General features: G+C 42.5%; 1 protein-coding gene across 6 annotated transcripts; it reads left to right on the top strand.

The window, feature by feature from the left end:
* The first annotated feature begins 402 nt into the window (after positions 1 to 402).
* On the top strand, positions 403 to 20,074 carry hnf1ba (HNF1 homeobox Ba). Of its 6 annotated transcripts, none has more exons than XM_071357347.1 (10): positions 403 to 1,057; positions 4,016 to 4,215; positions 4,560 to 4,827; positions 5,205 to 5,440; positions 11,775 to 11,926; positions 13,365 to 13,491; positions 13,796 to 13,978; positions 14,212 to 14,330; positions 16,037 to 16,081; positions 17,988 to 20,074. In XM_071357347.1, exons 1-10 carry the CDS (start codon positions 693 to 695, stop codon positions 18,006 to 18,008), a joined length of 1,716 nt encoding a protein of 571 aa, XP_071213448.1. In that variant the 5' UTR covers positions 403 to 692; the 3' UTR covers positions 18,009 to 20,074. The 6 variants fall into 6 exon arrangements, with proteins under 6 accessions (XP_071213448.1, XP_071213450.1, XP_071213447.1 ...); XM_071357346.1 differs by having other exon boundaries at positions 404 to 1,057; positions 5,205 to 5,452; XM_071357345.1 differs by having other exon boundaries at positions 405 to 1,057; positions 13,796 to 13,996.
* Positions 20,075 to 20,972: the final 898 nt, after the last annotated feature.

Genomic DNA, 20,972 nt, shown 5'->3' with positions numbered 1-20,972 from the left:
TATTATTAGAGACTATAAAGTGTACGAGAAAGATATAGAAAACAAAAACACAAGCCCAAGACTGACAGACCTTTTATACAGTAGGTGAATAATTTAGAATTTGTCACGTTGCATGTTTTTCTGTTGAATTTAAAGAGAACCACTAAAATAAACAAAGTTGATAAGATAAATGCTATAATTAATAATATCTTATATTGACTATACAATATTATTATAATTACAATGTATTATTATTATCATTATTAGTATTATTAGTATTATTATTATCACAAGTATACGATCCCTCCTCTTTCACCAAAGTCTTTATACAACAGTCCGAAGTTCATGAAAGTTTTGCTGCTGATAAGCAGAGCCAATAAAAGCAACAGCTCTGCAGTGTAAACACTGTCAGGTCTACCTGCTTCAGTTAGTCAGTGCAGCCTTCTTCTTATGATTTGCATAAAGGCCCCGTCAGCCAGCCCACAAATTACCATGTTTTATATTCCTTGCCCTCCGAAAGCATCATGGCAAATTATATCACTCTTCTCAACTGGGAAGTGAACCAGATTCTCCGAGCAGGTGTCAGGAGTAGGGAATTCACATAAACACTGGAGCAGGAGAGGGAGGGGAGAACTGACATTTTTTTGTACTTTCTAGATCTTTCTTCTCCCCAACCTTCCTTTCCCTTTTAGTTCAGAATCTAACTTTTTTTAATGTTCTCGAAAATGGTGTCCAAGTTGACATCTCTCCAACAGGAGCTCTTGAGCGCCTTGTTAGATTCCGGAGTTACCAAAGATGTTCTGATCCAAGCGTTGGACGATATGGACCCTAGCCCGAATGGCTTTGGAGTTAAGATGGAGAATCTACAGATGTCTCCGCCAAGTTCTAAAATCAACGGAAATGATTCGAAGCCGGTATTTCTTACGTTGACCAATGGGCACAGTAAGGGCAAACTGTCGGGAGATGAGGGGTCCGAGGACGGGGACGATTTCGATACCCCACCGATACTGAAAGAACTCCAGTCACTTAACACCGAGGAAGCAGCGGAACAGAGGGAAGAAGTTGACCGAATATTAGCGTAAGTGAATAGAACTTTAAATGTTTAATTTCACACATTTAGGGATGTTCAATACCGAATGAATGTGTAGGGTATAGGCGCATAACCAAAATAATATTGTATTATTTATTTGGCTACTTATTTTAGATGTAGGAGTCATTTCAGTGCATTTAAAGCGTTTTATATTTAACATTGTCTAGCAAATTAGGACAACAATTAGGGCAAATTAGGACAACAATTAGGGCAAATTAGGACAACAATTAGGGTTATCTGCCTGTTAAAGTTATTTCTTCCAGAAATAATTTTCAGACGTGTGGCCCATGAAAACTATAGCCTACTTGCCTGACCGCAATACTCAGAAGTGTATCTGCATTGTGTCTGTATTTTAGAATGATGACAAAATTAGTGTAAAAACTAATTTTAATTTACATGTCAAGCGCTTGGCAATAGGTCTCAATGTTCCTTGTGTTAATTAACAAATGAAAATAACGCGCCAATAGCACTTTACGCGTTTTAGTTACTAATTATCCACACGGGTTATTATTTTTTTCCCTTAGCAAAATATAAACTTAACGAGAACTATTTATATTTAACTTACTCGATCTCTCTCACTTAGATTATATCTGGCAATGCAAGAAGAGAAAGTTAATTCACATCAACGTATTTGTTTATTACGTAGGATTCAATGTTGCACTAGATATAGGCTCTAATAATAATAATAATAATAATCTTCTGGCGAATTATTGCAACATTTCTTAAAGCAAATATTGTTTTGTTTTATGAATGTAGTCTATAAAGGCCTTACTCTTTGTAAATGTTGTTATTGTCTTAATTTATCTTCTAAAAGCCATTTATAAATGTTCATTCATTACGCTAGTAACATGATCAACTGGCCAGCAGAAAATCAAAACTAACCCACGTGTAGTTAAGTTATTATTAATTGTATTCTATAAATCATCAACTGAAAGATACACAGTGTCGTATGATTAGAGTGAATGGAGATCTGGTTATTCATTGTCGAATGTTATAAACCAACATCTAAACCAACGTATAAACCCGCAGACTTAATTCTCCAAAACAAACAGTTGTGTGTAGATTTGCAACAATTACCCATGTGAAGTCCATACTTAATCTGAGATGACTGTGATGGTATAGGCTAAGTAAGTGTAGTTTTACTGTAATATTTTAGAGCACGCTGCGCATATAGGCTAGGCCTTTTAAATCGTTTGAAATACATTGTCTTTATCGACATAAAGCGTCCTATTGCGTTGTCATCGATGGGTGCAATTCAATTGTGTTTATTATTGATATAATTGAATAATTGGAATAATTCAGATGATTTTACCCCATGGGCAAATGTATTCTTCGATAATTGAATGCAATTTTGGATGGAAGCCTTGAACTGATCAATTTCTTTAATTTCTTATCAATGTATTATCAATTTCCTACATTTAACCAAACAACATGATTTTATTCTACCAAATTACTTATTTATTTTATATGATTCATACTCGATTCTGGGATTATTTAGTCTGAATTTAATTAGGCCTATGGGCATATTGTCCAAATAGGAAAATGTAGGCTATAACGTCAGTGTGTGTCAGACTCAGCTGACATAAAATTCTGCACTTCTAAACCAATGTACTCTAAGCCTATCCAATTCGTGGAGTTTAGATTATTTGATAGCCTAATATGGTAACATTTGTAATATATTTCTGTATCCTATATCCTTGATATCTCACATTCGCTATGAATGTTTCAAAAACTGTGGATCAGTTATAGGCCAAGGTCTAGGATTTAGATTATCAAATTTCTCAGTTTTGCCTCTTAGCTACAGTCAAAACACTGAATTGAAAATAGGCCTGATTCTGAGTATTTTCAGGTTATTGAATGTATTATGAAACCATGTGCCCAATTGTCATACTTGAGTAACAGTAAAGATACCTTAATAAAAAATGACTCAAGTAAAAGTGAAAGTCACCCAGTAAAATACTACTTGAGTAAACATCTTAAAGTATTTGGTTGTAAATATACTTAAGTATCAAAAGTAAATATAATTGCTCAAATATACTTAAGAGTAAAAGTACAAGTATAAATTGTTTCAAATTTCTTATTAAGCAAACCTTATTATTTATTTTTATTTTTATGGATAGCCAGGGGCACACTCCAACACTCAGACATCATTTACAAACAAAGTATGTGTGTTTAGTGAGTCCTCCAGATCAGAGGCAGTATAGGGATGACCATGGATGTTCTCTTTATAATTGCGTGAATTGGACCATTTCCCTGTCCTGCTAAGCATTCAAAATGCATTCGAGAGTACTTTTGGGTATAAGGGAAAATGTATGGAGTAAAAAGTACATTATTTTATAATGATTAACAGTCATTTATTAGGGTACTTAACAATTGTCCCAACCCCCCAAACTTGGGGATAACATGGATAGCATCAGGCAAATAAATAAACAAAGTGAAATAAATGCTTGTGCTGTAGCTAGGTGCTGTAGTTAGGTCCTGTAGCTAGGTGCTGTAGCTAGGTCCTGTAGCTAGGTGCTGTAGATAGGTGCTGTAGCTAGGTGCTGTAGCTAGGTGCTGTAGATAGGTGCTGTAGCTAGGTGCTGTAGATAGGTGCTGTAGCTAGGTCCTGTAGCTAGGTCCTGTAGCTAGGTGCTGTAGCTAGGTGCTGTAGATAGGTGCTGTAGCTAGGTGCTGTAGCTAGGTGCTGTAGCTAGGTGCTGTAGATAGGTGCTGTAGCTAGGTGCTGTAGATAGGTGCTGTAGGTAGGTGCTGTAGATAGGTTAGGAACTTATTTGGCCGATGAATAACACATTAGATAAGTAGTGCTGTTAGTGTGATTGCTAACGTAGCACCACAACCTATATGCCATTATACACATCACACTATTAGGGTTCTAATTGAACGGATAACATATATTTAGCAAGGTGAAGTTAATATTGTTGTATGTGTGTTATGTAACTGCAGTGAGGACCCCTGGCGTGCCGCCCGCATGATCAAAGGCTACATGCAACAGCACAACATACCACAACGTGAGGTGGTGGATGTAACGGGGCTAAATCAGTCTCACCTCTCACAGCACCTCAACAAAGGCACGCCCATGAAAACTCAGAAGCGAGCGGCGCTCTACACCTGGTATGTCAGGAAACAGCGGGAAGTTCTCAGACGTAAGTTAATATTTGAGTTTCTCACACAGCCTTCGATACAGTTAGAGGCACAGAGGTGTGTTGGCCTGGGCGTCACAATTCTAATGGGCATCCACAACACAATGTGCATGAACATAAATGTCATATCTCGGCTATGCATATGGTCAGAAACATATTGCAGTAAGCCTATGTCTCAAATGTGTCTGATTTATCATTATGGCCTAGGCTACATACTGTATTGAGCAATTGTCCCTTATTCAATTATGTCTTATTTCTTCTTATTGGTTTATTTTGTCTCCATTCCCCCCAATACAATGTTTTATGTGACATGAGATGTATCAATGTACCTTGTTCTTATTTTTCAGAATTCAACCAGGCAGTGCAAGGTTCTGACAATATGACTGACAAAGGCAGTCAGGATCAGGTGCTGTTTTTCTTCCCAGAGTTCAACCCTCCTGGTCAGGGTATGGGGCAACAAGGGGAGGAGGTGGGCTCTGAACCCTCCTGCAAGAAAATGAGACGGAACCGTTTTAAATGGGGCCCTGCGTCCCAACAGATCCTCTACCAGGCCTATGAAAGACAGAAGAACCCCAGCAAAGAGGAGCGGGAGGCGCTGGTGGAGGAGTGCAACAGGTGAGGGGAGGAGGCTTTGGAGAATGAGAAAGGGGCACCTTTTTGAATATGTCCCAAATGCCACCCTATTCCCTATTTAGTGCACTGGTGCCAATATGGCTCTGGTCAAAAGTAGTGCACTATATAGGGAATAGGGTTCTATTTGGGATACAGTTTTGTTCTCTCATTGAATAATTTAATGTTTGGCACATCTTATTTGATACTAACGCCATCATTACTGCAGCACATGGCCTTAGCTTAGAATGATTTTGACAGGTTTTAATGTCTCTCTTTGTTTACACTATCCAACTATCATTCCAATGCAACTATCATTATGTTTTCCCTTTGTTCTTTTCCGTTGTATTCCATTGATACTATTTCAATCTCTCCTCCTACAGGGCTGAGTGTCTTCAGAGAGGGGTGTCCCCGTCTAAAGCTCATGGGCTGGGCTCTAACCTGGTCACTGAGGTACGGGTCTATAACTGGTTTGCCAACCGTCGTAAGGAGGAGGCCTTCCGTCAGAAGCTGGCGATGGACGCCTACCCCATACCCACCCACAGCATGAACCCTCTCCTGTCTCACAGCCACAGCTCCCCACACCACCACAGCTCCCAGATCAGCGCATCCCCCCCTAGTAAGATGCAAGGTAGCGTCTCCACACCACATGCATACCACAGTACATTACTCTGCTATTATATCTAATATAATACTACACAACAATGGAATCATTCAAATGTGGTCTTTCATCTTGCTGTACCTGTCTCAGCCATGATCTGAGTGCATGTAATCACTATGGCATCTTTATCAGGGACATGCCTTTGACAGTTAAAGAACAATGGTTGGCAAAAGATTTGGATGATTTTATTTCCATCCCCAAGCGAGAGTGAAAAGTGGCAAGAAAAACGGTTGATGACATCAGGGAGAGAGAAGCGAGAGGGCAAGTGATCAATAAGAGTGACTTAGGGAGCTGAGCAAATGTCATTGTTATTATGATCTTTAAAAACACACTGAGAACAATCCACATTGTACCTGCAATCTCCACTCCAAAGTCAGCAGGCAGGCAGGAGCAGGAGAGTGGCACAAAGAGCAGCAGTCCTGTGACAGGCCAGGGTCAGGGCAGGGTCACGGAGGGATTCAGCTGTAGCTGAAACTACAACCACTACTTCCACATTCATAAAAGCATGTCGGTCGGTCGGTTGCTTGTGACTTTTTGGGGGATCAACAAAGTTCCTGAAGTTGTAAATGGGAAATCCAATGAACTGACCATTTGATATCATAATGCTGTTTGCACTCAGTGCAATTTAGCCGTCTACCTCGGCCTCTATAAGACATAAAATGGAGCTGATATCTTGGCATAGCATTATCCTCAGTGCCATCGCTCACCACCATAAAAGCAATGATTGGAGAAACTCAATCAAAGCCTCGTGTTGTTCTTTCATGTTAGAACACGAGGTAAACTCTCTAGCAAAACAAGCCGTTTGCCTCGGGTTGCTCTTTTACCTTTGGTTATACTGGGCCCATTGGCCCATGCTCTGTTTGCTTGTCGTTTTTCCCAGCACACCTGACCAAGCATTGACCTCAGGTTGCAAAGTAAGGAGGTAGGTTCAGTGGTAGGCTTGTGTGGAGGTGAGGGAGAAGGGGCTGGTTGTAGAGAGGGAGAGGGTAAGGGTCAGAAGCAGAAGGTACTTTGCTCCCCCTAGTTCTCGGTTGCTTGCTTACAAGGTGTCCTGCCGGCGTCCTGCCGACAGCATCAGCTGTTTTTCACTGTCAGCCCCTGGCCTGACAATAGCACCCCAGCAGGTTGCCTCATCGTGTTGCTAGGCCACGGCCTGTATTATGCATGCTTGATGGACAATTAAAATCCTTGGCTACTACATCTCCCAGGCCTTCGATAAGGGGCTCCCCTGACTCTCTATACCCCAGCCTGGCAGGGGTCCCTATTGTCTGTGGTGTATTAGAAGACTGCAGTGACTGTAACCTAGGTTATTTTATCTTAGCTGGGCCTTGGGGAGGGCCTGTTTTAAAGCCCTCCTTACCTTTATGGGGCGTCAGTATGTTGTTCCTTGGGAGGCTGGGCGTTCTGCAGACCAGAGCAGCAGGAGCTGTCCTCTGGGGTATTGGCTCTTTTCTGGCCAGACAGGACTGATGACCCCTTGTGCTCCAGCCTATAGAGAGGTGTGTGTGGGTAACCCCCTCCTTCAGCTATCACCACTACAATAGTTATGTGTGGGAGATCACTAAAGTGTCACATCAAAGAAAACCTTTTACTCCTGGAGTTTTCATTGATTCTCTTACCTCTGTTGATAAAGGTGAGGTAACTTGATTGGCCAAAACGGGATACAAAGTCAAATAGTATTTTGGGGGGGACAGACGAGGTTATTCTACCGTCAGTGTTTGGCAAAAGACCAAACAAAACAAATGTATAGATATCTTCTGTTACTAGTCACGTCTCAATATGTAAATAGGTGATGCACACACACTGTTGGTCTAATCGAACTGTTTCATCAGCTGAATGATCCATTGTGTCTGAAGCCATGATACTTTTAGGGCCGTAGTTTCCCCTTGGATCATTCACTTAACCATACAACCTGTGCTTTTATAGAAAAGAGGAGAACAGGCAATTGGAATTCAACCCTGTTCTAATACAAACAGATGCCAATACGTGTGTGTCTGTGTGTTTTACCATACTTAATGAGAAAAGGATGTCGTGACCATACTGTTGTGGTGTTTATAGTTGTCACGTTCATTTCTTTGAAAGAAGTGGAGGGTGCTCAACCAACGTGAGTCGAGGTGCAACCTAAAAATGTGATTATCATTGAAAAGGAAAAGGCGTAACGCTCGGTGTTAAAAAGTAATTGTTTTATTTTAAGTTAAAAGATTAACGTTTCGGCCACTTTGAGGGTGAATCTGAAAGCTGAGCATGGGGAGCAAGTTTCATACATCTCTCAACAAAGTATAGAGGTGGTAGGCTTTTCTTTTTTGTTGCTTCTGTTTAGGGTTCTAAATAGGACTTCCCTTTATGTTGATCTGCATCGAAGCTGAGATAGAAACGTTGACGGGCCAATCAGCACAGATAATTTAGCAACAGTAGCACCTTTTTCACCAGAATGTGCTAAGAGATTGAGTTGAACGCCTGATAACCTGCTGATATCTCATTTTTCTGAAGACTATTCCCTCCTCCCACACGGCAAAGCCTGCTGATTCATGAATCTCCCACCTAATCTGACACACTGGAAAGGTTTTAGCTGTAAGATTCAGACGGCAGTGAGGGGAGTCTGGTTCAATACCTGGTAGACTGGTGTGATGGGCACGTTCCGTTCATTTGGTAATCCTCTGAAAACAGTGTGATTTGATTTAACAACAGAGTTAAACACCATATATTATAGGAGGGAAAAACAGTGAGCAGGTTGTGTTGCCTCAATGCCTTGTGTCACCCCAGGCTATGTGGGAGTTGGCCTGGCCGAGGGATAGAGAGGCAAGGCCTGCCCTATGCCTGGCCCTGCTCTGTCCACTGGGAGCCCCAGCCTGGTCAGAGAGGTACAAAGGCCTGCTACGTCCTGCAGAGACCCGGGAGGTCTCTCATATGCACTGGAGCTACAATTACCAGTGCCTGGGGATGAGGAGAAAGGCTTTGATATTACATGGGTCACACAGAGCACTGAAGCCTTTTAAACCTTCTGCAACTCCCTGCTGCCTACGCTATCACTCCCCTTCACAGGGTTCTCCCCCTCCCCCTGGTCTACTTCTAGTCTCCCCTGGTCCAATACTCAGAGTGCTTGGGTATTGGGGTTGATTTAGCTCAAACAATATTTAAGATGACAATTTAGAGAGTGATAGAGGGGAGATAGCTACCTTTTTTAGAATGTAAATAAGAGCAGATGTGGGACACAGTCTGAAACTGGTCAAATGTCTTGCAGCCAGAAAGTACAGTAGTTGTTTAAATTTTTAGTTGCTTTTTTCTGCAATATAATGTTATCCTGAGGAAGAAAGATTTCTTAATCTCAAGCTATATTGACAGCATCTTTATAATATCCCAATAACACTGCTGGCCGCCCCACTGGTGTCCCAGAAATGGAGCCCTTCTCCTCCTTCCAAATTACCAATAGCCTCACACCAACTAGACGACGGAAGCCTTCCTTAATGGGATTAGGGTTCTCTGCAGCCAGAATTACTGCCTGACACAGGGAGACAAAACTGGCTTGAATAGCACCTCACTCCCTTGACACTTTACAGGTTGCCCAGCTTGGAGATAAATGCCTGTTTATGAGTCCTCTGCCATTGTGAGGCTATGGTGGTTAAGGGCCCAATGGAGTGCATTATTGTCCTGTAGCAGTGTTAATAAGACACAGTGGAGTGCTGTGGGGTTGCTAGTGTGTTGTTCAGGACAATATGAGGTCTGTCTGTGGTTCTCTTGTGGTCTGCCTGGACAGACTAGACAACATGTTAGTTGTTAGTGGATGAAATACAGTCAAGATGAAAATGATCAATTCTTTGGTCTGATTTAGTTGTATTCCCCAGGCAGTAGATCATGTTTTTGCTAAGGATACATTTTATTTTGGGTGAGATACGATCTTCCATTATTTTATGGCAGACATATGATGCTTGGTGTCACCGGTCTGTGACTGTCTGTGACTATCTGGGACAGTGGCAGCCAGGGCGCTCAGTGTGACATGCGTGGGTCAGGGACAGAGGGCCCAGGGAAGATCTGGGATCTGAGAGTAAACACTGTCCTAAATGGCACCCTATTCCCTACATAGTGCACTACTATGGGCCCTGGTCTAAAACAGTGCACTATATAGGGAATAGGGTGCCATTTGGGACTGGCCCAGTGTCACAGCCCACTGCTCTGCTCTGCAGGGGGGAGGGAGGGAGACTCTGTGTGAGACTGAGACTACAGGATAAGAATGTGTTTGACATTGGTTGTAATTGTGTAATGTTTGCTCTGTTGGTATCAAAGGGGGCCAGGATTGGCAAACATCCATTTGACAGGAGGAGAGTAGCATTCCTTTGGCCCCCGGTGGAGAATGGAGGTGGGAGACAACAAGGGGTCTAGACATGGGATTAAGAGATGGGTCATTCAGTGATGTCACAGAATTCAGTGACTAAGTGTTTGGAGAGTGGAAGGATAGGTGAGAACATAACAGGGTTCCCTATTGATGACATACTGTACATAGAAGGCATTTCTTCACTTCCATACCTTTACCTGGGCACAGAGAGATCCTTTCCATGCTGGGTAGGAATCACTGTGCTGCCATATTTATAGACCTATCCAAGGCCTTTGATACTGTCGACCATCCCCTACTTATTTAAAGGTTGTCTGAAATGGGCCTCGACTAGGTGTCTTGCAAGTGGTTTGGGAACTATCTGCCAGACAGAACACAATGTGTGCTTTCTGATGATGTCAATGTATCTCGATATTACTAAAGGTGTCCGTCATGGGTCGATTTTGGGACCTGTCCTCTTTACTATTTATATAAATAATATTGGTCTATCTGAAAAACCTGTAACATTGATCTGTATGCAGATGACACTGTTATGTACGCTATTGCCCCTACAGCTGACTAGGCTATGTTGGAGCTGCAATCTGATTTTGTTGCCTTGCACAAAGCCCTTGATGGTTTCAAATTTGTACTTAATGCAGGAAAAACTAAATGTTTGCTACTTTCTAATTCTCATAGAAGTACTTCAGATGGCTTACACATTTATGCATTGGCTGGTTCGTTCATCGAGCAGGTTCCCGCCTATAAATATATGGCCTTTTGGATTGACAATAATTTGACATACAGATGAGCTAGTTAAGAAGCCGAGGTGTAAAGTAAGCTTCTTTTAAAGAAACAGATCATACCTCTCCCTAAACAGCAGGAAGCAGATTGTAGTCAACTTTCCTGACAGTTCTTGACTATGGTGACACCATTTATCAGAATGCAACAGCCACTACTCTTCAACTTTTGGAGGCCATCTACCATAGTGCCCTTTGCTTTATCACATGACAGTTTTAACACGCATTACTGCATCCTGTATCAAAAGGTTGACTGGTCCTCATTAAAGTTCATTACACCCTTTTTGTTTAAAGATCTACTACACAAGCTTCCAACCTAGCTCACTTCCCTGTTAAAATAAAAAACACGAGACACCAAACCCGTTCACAGGGATGGGTACCTTTCAAGGTTCCTCTAGTACGCACCGATCTAGGTACATCTGCTTTCAGTTTTAGTGCCCCCCATTGTTTGGTATAGCCTACAAAACTCCCTACATTTTGACTCTGGTGCCTCTAGGGCAGTTTAGGACTTGAATGTTGAATGAATTTAATGAGAATTGCAACTGTTTGGATTGTATTTGTGATGTTTGAAGCTGTAGTGTTGATTCTCTAATTTGTAGTTTATTTTGTTTTTATTGATGATGTTTTGTTTATTGTATTGTTGTCCTCCGGGTACCATTGTAAATGGGTTCCCCTGAATAAAAAGATGGTGCATGAGTTCATAAAGTCTAGGACTGGGGTTATGGGGGGCTGGTGTACGGTGTATTGTAAACACTGAATGGCCTTGGCTGAGCTGGGTTGATAGCACCAGTGGAGGGGTCAGTGTGTTTGTTTGCTCTGCTCTCCCTGTCTGAGTCAAAGAGCAGGTGAGTCTGGTGGGTTGGAGCGACTGCTTGGACACAGCACACTTAGTCATACTGAGAGGCCTGCTACCGTAAATCTCTGCCCTATATACTGTTATCCTGTGTGACACAGATGTTGTTAGGTCAAGAAACAAACTCTCAATCTAACAATCTCTCAATTTCTCTCACTCTTTCTCTCCGTCTCCTTCTCTCCCTCCCTCTCTCTCTTCCCCTCTATCCCTCTCTCTCCCTCCCTCTCTCTCTTCCCCACCATCCATCTCCCTCCCTCCCTCCCTCCCTCCCTCCCTCCCTCCCTCCCTCCCTCCCTCCCTCCCTCCCTCCCTCCCTCCCTCCCTCCCTCCCTCCAGTGCGGTACAGCCAACAGGGACCCGGTGAGGTCAGCTCCTCAACGACCATCAGTCACCACGGCAGCATGGCGACCAGCCAGTCGGTGTTACAGCAGGTGTCTCCGGGAGGCTTGGACCCCAGCCACAGTCTGCTGTCACCTGACGCCAAGATGGTGAGTAACACACCTGGGCCCTCCTAGTCTCTGATTAGATAAGGACCAGGGCTGCGTTTAACATGAGGTGCTTTCCAAATGGCACCCTATTCCCTCTGTACTGCATTACTTTTGACCAGAGTCCTATGGGCCCTGGTCAAAAGTAGTGCATTATATAAGGCAATGGGGTGACATTTGGAACACAGCCATAGACATATAAAGCAGGTCCCTGAGCCAGACTCCCATGGAACAGTTTGTAGGGAACAACAGTTAGAACATTGTGCTGCTCTCAGTGGAAAGTGGAGACAGGTGGCAGGCCATGGCTGAGGCCTAACATACAGTACAGCCTTCACCACCATAGTGAACTGGGCAGGTCCAGAGCTGAGCCAATAAACTTGACAAAGAAACATTCTGAGCTTATTGATTAAATGCCCTGTAAAGCGAAGTGGAGGGTGGAGCGCTCAGCACTGCTTGCTCTGCCAGGGAAATGACGACAGCACTCGATTATGCTCAATGTTTTTTCTACCTTCAGAAAAGGGAGCTAGAGGGGAGAAACTCAGCCCTCTGTCCTATTCCAATATTTGATTGGTGAAAGCGAAACTTGGGCAGTACCGTACATGCAGACATTTCTAACTCTTGAACGCTGGTCCCAAAAAACAATGATATCGTATTCTTAGGATCAGAATAATAACGATATTATGGCACTAACCAGATTTGTGTTGTTTAAATCCAACAAAGTTGAACATCACAATCTTTATTTAGTGAGAATATCCCTTATGATTCATAGTGCATTTATCATTATCTCCTGTCAGTAGGAAGTTAGATTTTCGTAGGGAGGGCCGGTCAGTATACATTGGAAAAGGTCAGAGCAGGCAGGTTGTTATCTATGGGTACCGTACAGATGACTGTCTAAGTCCCAAATGGAACCCTAATCCCTATATAGTGCACTACTTTTAACCAAGGCCCATAGGGCTCTGGTCAAAAGTAGTGGACTATATAGGGAATATAGTGCCATTTGAGACGAATCCACTGTCTGACCATCCCCTCCTCTCAGAGCAGCTGGCAGGAAATGTGAAAACAGTTGCGTGCATGAACACACACACCCACACGCGCACACACACACATGCATACACACTACTACTTTCAATCTGTGCTTTTACGCTTCATTATTGGATTATTTTGTATTTATTTTCTCCTCATTATTTGTTCGGTGTAGATGACTGGAGCACAAAAGTGTTAGACAAAAGCAGCAGAACTAACTCAACATTTATCTGTGTGAGCTGCATTGCTGAGAACATCTGGTTTCACTTCTAAAGTGATCGCCATGCTTTACTCTATACACTGATTTAACCATCCTTATATCCAGTTAGCATGTTAGATTTAGGATATTGTCAGTACATGACTTCATTCTTGGTCCAGAATGGTATCACTAAGTTTCTTAGTGTGTCTCTCTCTCTAGATGTCTGCGTCAGGTGGAGGCCTGCCACCTGTGAGCACGCTGACCAACATCCACAACTCCCACCACACACACCAGCAGACACAGAACCTCATCATGCCTCTCTCTGGAGTCATGACCATCGCACAGAGTGAGTCAACCAATCAACCAACCAGCCAGTGCTCTGTATTCCCCATGTCTCCACAAATGATTCTCTTAATGTAATAACTGCCCATTTATTCTCCTCTCTTTATGCATATATTCTCACATGACCTCTATGTTCGTATGTACACAATGGTTGAGCTCCAATTGGCATCTGAATCACTATATAGTGCAATGCTTTTAACCAGGCCCCATAGTGGTCAAAAGTAATCCACTACATTGCGAATATAGTCATGCTTGTATTGTCATGCTTTTGATATGAGCCAAATAACTTAAGTTCTATGTGGTTGTAGGTCTGAACACGTCGCAGTCCCAGTCAGTGCCGGTGATCAACAGCGTGGCGGGGAGCCTTGCAGCGCTGCAGCCGGTGCAATTCTCCCAGCAGCTCCACAGTCCCCACCAGCATGGCCTGATGCAGCAGTCCCCCAGCCACATGAACCAGCAGCCCTTCATGGCCACCGTGACTCATTCACACAGTCAGTACCTGCCTCTTAGTAAGCACTAAACGGTTGCTAATGCCATGTCATAGATGAGATATAATGCCAATATAGCCTTGTCCCAGATATTTGTCGGCTGTCTTGCCAACACCTTTTCACTCATTGACACGTCATGTTTAGCGTGACAATTCCATAAGGACAAGAGATAAAGGTGAATCTATTGGGGTAAAATTAACATTGAGACGTTCTCTCTATGTCTTTGTCTTTGGCAGTGTACCCTCATAAGCAGGAGCCACCGCAGTATTCCCACCAGTCACGGTTTCCCTCAGCCATGGTGGTGACAGACGCCAACAGCCTCAGTACTCTCAGCTCCATGTCATCCAGCAAACAGGTCAGTCAATAACATGACTCAGTCTCACCTAACACAGGCCACAATCAGGCCCCTCCCCCACGGCCCTGGCCCTGACTCAGTCAATACAGTCTCCCCTCTCTGTCTGTCCTCAGTGTCTGTCCTCAGTGTCTGTCCTCTCTGTCTGTCCTCAGTGTCTGTCCTCGGTGTCTGTACATCTGCGATATTTGACCTCTCTGTGTATTAGAGCATGTGCATGTATAATGTTAGTAATAATCCCTTTTGCTGCTCTCTGGGAGATGTTTGCATAAATTGCGGTCATAAACTGCATTTAAACTAAGATAGTTTGTTGTAAATCTAAGTTGGAAAGCTTTAAAATGAATTCCCAGCTTGCTGAGACTTTGTACTGTATCTTGTGCAAGCCTCCCATTAGAGATTTGATTGATCCATTTCTTTATCTACTAACACACCAAATCTTCCTCACAACCGACACACAACCCTCTCCCCAAACTGAGCACTCACTAACAGTAGGCTGATAGACTAGGATAGATATGGTAGGCTGATAGACTAGGATAGATACGGTAGGCTGACAGACTAGGATAGATACAGCAGGCTGATAGACTAGAATAGATACGTTAGGCTGATAGACTAGGATAGATACGGTAGGCTGATAGACTAGGATAGATACAGTAGGCTGATAGACTAGGATAGATACAGTAGGCTGATAGACTAGGATAGATACAGTAGGCTGATAAACTAGGATAGATACAGTAGGCTGACAGACTAGGATAGATACAGCAGGCTGATAGACTAGGATAGATACGTTAGGCTGATAGACTAGGATAGATACGGTAGGCTGATAGACTAGGATAGATACAGTAGGCTGATAGACTAGGATAGATACAGTAGGCTGATAGACTAGGACTGGGGCGGCAGCGTAGCCTAGTGGTTAGAGTGTTGGAATCGTAACCGAAAGGTTGCAATATCGAATTCCTGAGCTGACAAGGTACAAATCTGTCGTTCGGCCCCTGAACATGGCAGTTAACCCACTGTTCCTAGGCCATCATTGAAAATAAGAATTTGTTCTTAACTGACTTGCCTAGTTAAATAAAGGTAATATAAAAATAAAGGAAAAATACAATAGGCTGATAGAATAGGATAGATACAGTAGGCTGATAGACTAGGATAGATACAGTAGGCTGATAGAATAGGATAGATAGAGTAGACTGATAGACTAGGATAGATACGGTAGGCTGATAGAATAGGATAGATACAGTAGGCTGAGAGACTAGGATAGATACGGTAGGCTGATAGAATAGGATAGATACAGTAGGCTGATAGACTAGGATAGATACAGTAGGCTGATAGACTAGGATAGATACAGTAGGCTGACAGACTAGGATAGATACAGTAGGCTGATAGACTAGGATAGATAGAGTAGACTGATAGACTAGGATAGATACGGTAGGCTGACAGACTAGGATAGATACAGTAGGCTGATAGAATATGATAGATACAGTAGGCTGATAGACTAGGATAGATACAGTAGGCTGATAGACTAGGATAGATACAGTAGGGCTGTCTGAAAGTGCACCTTATTCCCTATTTAGTGCACTACTTTTGACCAGTGCCCATAGGGCTCATGGCAAAAGTTGTGCAATATTTGGGGAATAGGGTTCCTTTTGGAACGCACACTAGGTGTGTGAGTTGTGATTGTGTGTTGACTTGTTTAATCCCTCTTACATTAGGATTCTACCGTAAACAAGATGGTGCAACTGGGGGGTCTCTCCTGGGTAAATACTATTTTCTTAGTACGGTCACTTAATAAAATCACTTAGTTTTAGCCTGAGTGCCAGTCTGTTTGTGCCATCATGCCAACTATGTTTGTCTTGAAAATGACAGCAATGGAGTTGGCAAGAGCACAAACTGATCTGGGACCAGGCTAACTTAGTTTAACTGGACTGGCTCAGTGATTCGTCCAAATGGGATGTGTTGTTGTCCCAAAGCCAAGAACATTCGAATGAATATTTGTGTGCAATATACCATATTTTGTGTAGTAAATGTGTGTGCTTTTCATAACTTTATAGGCATAAATTAATGTTTATACAGACTGAAACAGGAACCTTAACTCACATAATCAAGACACACTACCCTTCTTATGCATGTAAAGTCAATGAATGGCAATATGAGATCAGACCAATGAGATTTGGATTAATGCAACTTTTATTTATTTACTTAACGGTTTCACAGCTAATGTTTTTGCCTGGCTCTGCCTTTGATGCTGGGTTTGACGCTAGTACTCAGTTCACTCTGATTTTGTCAGAGCATGTGGACCACAAATCTCAATCATTGGACCAAGGAGTCGGGTGTGTGGATACTCCTCAGAATTCCTATTTCCTTTGAAAGGCTGAACCAATCAATCACCTGTGCCCTCATCCTGAACTTAAATTGATTAACGATGCCTCCTTTCACTTTCCTCTCCATTGAGGAGAGAGAAGGCTGGTCGATCCCTGGCCAGACCTAGTCCCCTGATCAGGAAATGAACCCCACTGGTAATCAAAGTTCAGGAGGCTTGTGTCCTGCTACTTACTTCCCTGCTATTGTGGAAGGGGGGGGTCTATTATGGGGGGGGTCTTTTTTTGTAATTACAGCTCTTCCTCTTTCCTACTTCTCCCTGGTCTCAGTGATCGCTCTAGCCTGAAATGCCTTCCTCGGTGCTTTGCTTTCACATGCTCAATTTCCCACGCTGCCTGAGACAGAGCACTCTACGTCGTTCGGCCACAGCACTGTCACTGCTCATTGGGTTGATGGGCTGAGATGTGGCAGATGCTCCGATTGGCTTGAAACCTACCTGTCCCCTTGATAGAGTGGTTTAACTAGATACTGACTGGCTGCCTTTGGTTTGATATATGTAGGACCCATTGTTCTACATTGACCCTGTGTAATGTGTTGAGTAACGAGACCTAAGACAGTAATCAGTAATGTTTTTTCAGAGCAATGCAAATTAACCTCAACATATTGGTTTCTAGTTTTGAGCTATGCTTTGATGGTATCATGGTATACGTGTAGCTTTATAGGTGGACCAGCATTTAAACCAGACAGTGTTTAGACAGCTATTAGCTAGCAGGCTCTTCCAGGCTGCCTCTCCTCTTATCAGGCCTTTATTTGGACTGGGTGGTGCAGAGAGACCAGTAGGCTCTTCTCATGACATGACCAACATGCTGAGGCTTTATAACTCTCGTATTTGCTGAGGACCCCCCTCTCCTCCCACCCCATGTTAAACTCACCTCCACTTAGAGCACAGTGTCTAAAGACTGTGGTCTGAGCAGCTGTCCACCTTTATCAGGTAGGGCTGTTTGCTGGTCAACTGCCTCCACCCCTTGAGAGAAAGGAAAAAATAAATTACACAAACAATCTCCAAAAGGCCATTTGAATGTAAACAAGGCTTTTCAGAGTGAAGCGGAAGAAGAATGTGGAATGTATTTGGTCAGGTGTGGCGTAGGTAGGCCGTTTACATCCAATCTGAATCTGATACCCAGGGGACTTTAGAAATGGGACCTATTATCATGACACCACATATTATAAACATCCTCACCAGAAAATGGTTCTTGTGTTTTTGAATAGATTTTCTTTCTTTATTTGTGTGATGTACTCACTCTGACGTTTGTTTCCCCTTTCTCTCGCTCTCTCTTTTTGCAGTGTCCTCTTCAAGCCTGGTGAGAGTACGCACCTGACTTCCTTGGTGCCTAGCAACAGGAGCACATTTTTCCATCCTCTCACTGTGGTAACTGTGACAACTCCTAATAACTGTCAACAGCGCACTGGACAATGAGTCAGTCAATAAATCCAGAGTGGCGGCGGTGGAGGGCGGGAGGAGTGAGAGATGGGGAGAGAAACGAACACTGCAGGTTTGCATTAATAGACACCTAAATGAAGGGAGGAGAAACTGAATTTCCTCTGACATACAGAGGATCAACAAGGATGTATGATTTTTCACTGCAACCAATTTTGTGAAAACAGTATTCATTTCTCTAACAAAACAAATGGATCTTCACATTATGCCTGACACACTGTGGTATGTAAGAATAAGACTGGTGGAGTGGATGTCCATGAAGAACTAACATGATACTGTGATCTGATGTGGAAAGATGAAGACATATGGATGCTGAGTTGAGAGGACACAATCAGCCTCAGTCGGCACAGCTATGTTGGGCTGTGGTGGGGAAGGAGTGTATGGGGGACTGAGTGATTCCATCTAGCCAAGTGCCCACTCATAATGGCAGATCTGAATAATCTGATCCCCACTATACTGTATATTATCAACGTCCATGGACAACTATCAGAACTACTGGATGACAATCATATTAACCTTGTCCTGAGCAACTGTATAGGTTTTTGTAGATAGATATATCATATACATACCTGTTCTGTTTGAAGGAGTCTTCCATGTTGGTTTTTCATAATGTGATTTTCTGTACTGAACAGTCAATAGTGCCAATAATTAGAACTTTGTTTATTTGTCTAAAGGATTTCAACATTTGTTATTTCCCAACACGGGGGAAATATAATAGACAATATATTGGTATTTTTTATTTGGTTCCATTTTTAAACTGCGATTGAAAGATATGACAATCTTTAGAAATTTTAAGGACTATGCAATGTGCATATGAAGTGCATATGAAGCCTCAGAAGACTGAAACGTGTAGAGTACTCCACACTTAGACAGAGGAATTTATGAGACGCATCCTTACTCTATGAACTTAGTGACCCTCATGTTGTTTCTGTTGTCAGAGCTGCCCGCAACACGACACAAAACCTTACACCAAAGTTTTATTTCGTTTTTATATACATGTACAGTAGACCCTGTATATACAGTAAAAAAGTTTTGCACAAAATAGGAATAGGGTGCCATTTAGGATGCACACATAGTCCCAATCCCTTGCCTGCCTGCCTGCCTTCCTGGGAGACCTCTCTCTGACTGATGTTTGCTCATAGGGTTCAGGTGAACTTCAGGAATGGGACTTTAGCCTTCCCAGGCTCCATCCCCTCTCCTTCCACTTCCTCATTCCCAACGTTTCCTCATTTAAAGACACATATGGAATTGGAGCGTTTTAAAAACATATATTCTCCGTCATAAATCATAACAGGGACTCCCCCCTGTGATAATGACAATATTTACAAGTATTTGCAAGCAAAACAGTGATATGGGTCTTGTAATTTGTGAAGGGGTGGAAGATGAAAGCATCTCTTGTTGTGACAGCAACCGTTGTAATCAGGCTGGATTCCACAGAGGTTAAGGAATGTTATGGAGAGTTGGACAGCCAGCCACACAAACAATATTAGTTTCTTTTGCAAACCAATCCACCAGGGGGGTCCAGAAAAAGAACCACAGGTTACAAACAATCAGGTTTTTATCATGAGTATTTGTGTAGCCTGCATTTGACTGTCTGTTTGTTTTCTGAATAATTATTTTTATATAATATTTTCTAAATGGAAGTCATTCCCTCTCCACCTCCATATTCTGGTGTAGGCACATACAGACTCCCTTTCAATAGGTCACTACCTTGTTATTATTGTGTACTACCTTGTTTCAATCTGTTCTAAACATACCCACTGCCATCTAACCAGAGGGCATGCAGGGCCGCTTTCAACTGTAGATGACAGACAAAGTGATTTTCTCTTTGATGTATTATTTTTGTATGAAATGGAAATCAATCTTTTAAAATCACTATTTATACTTTCTGAGAAAATGTCGATATTCAAGTAAAGCTTTTTTTCAAAATGAATGATTCAGTGTTGGTCAGTGTTTTCTGTTTTCGTGTGTATTTACAGAAAGGTTATATTTTTTGATGACATAATAACCCACTGGACACAGACATCAGTTCAACATCTAGTTTTGATTTACATTTGGTTGAGTTGTCAACTAACCTGAATTCAACGTGAAATCAACAAACAATTTCACCGATGTCATTGGATTTAGGTTAAAAGTTGTGTGAAAAAAATACTAAATTCCCTTAAATTGATTACTTTTTTCTAATCCAATCAGTTTTCCACAATGATTCAATGTCATCACATTTCATTTTTTTGTTAAAATGATGTGGAAACAACGTTGATTCGACCAGGTTTTGCCCAGTGGGAAGAGTGGTTGACAGATTTTGCAATACATTGATTCTTCCTCCCTTGCTAAATGTATACTTAGTCATGACTCATGAGGGACCTTGAGGGAAATGGTTATCACCCTAACCTTAGCCAAAACTTTCATGGCATTTGACAACATTAGCCTTCCCTAGTGTTACCTTTTCACCTGACCGTTTCCTTATGAGAAGTGTGAAAGGAATGTATTCCTATCGACCAGATGACCCCACACACCTCATGCCTTTGCAAATCATGTTTATTCAAGATATCTGATCGACACACTGAATTCCCCGGAGTACACATTGTTACATTGTCCCTGTGTGTGTGTGTGTGTGTGTGTGTGTGTGTGTGTGTGTGTGTGTGTGTGTGTGTGTGTGTGTGTGTGTGTGTGTGTGTGTGTGTGTGTGTGTGTGTGTGTGTGTGTGTGTGTGTGTGTGTGTGTCCCTTGCCAGTTGGAGCAATGTGTAACACAATGCACATAACCCTTGAAGCAGTGAGCCCTGTTGGTTCATTTCTATGTTTATGGCCCTCTACAAAGATCTGTAGTAT

Source organism: Salvelinus alpinus, chromosome 21, assembly GCF_045679555.1.
Source record: "Salvelinus alpinus chromosome 21, SLU_Salpinus.1, whole genome shotgun sequence".
In the NCBI taxonomy this organism is placed as follows: Eukaryota; Metazoa; Chordata; class Actinopteri; order Salmoniformes; family Salmonidae; genus Salvelinus; species Salvelinus alpinus.
This window is presented reverse-complemented; position numbering and strand designations above follow the sequence as displayed.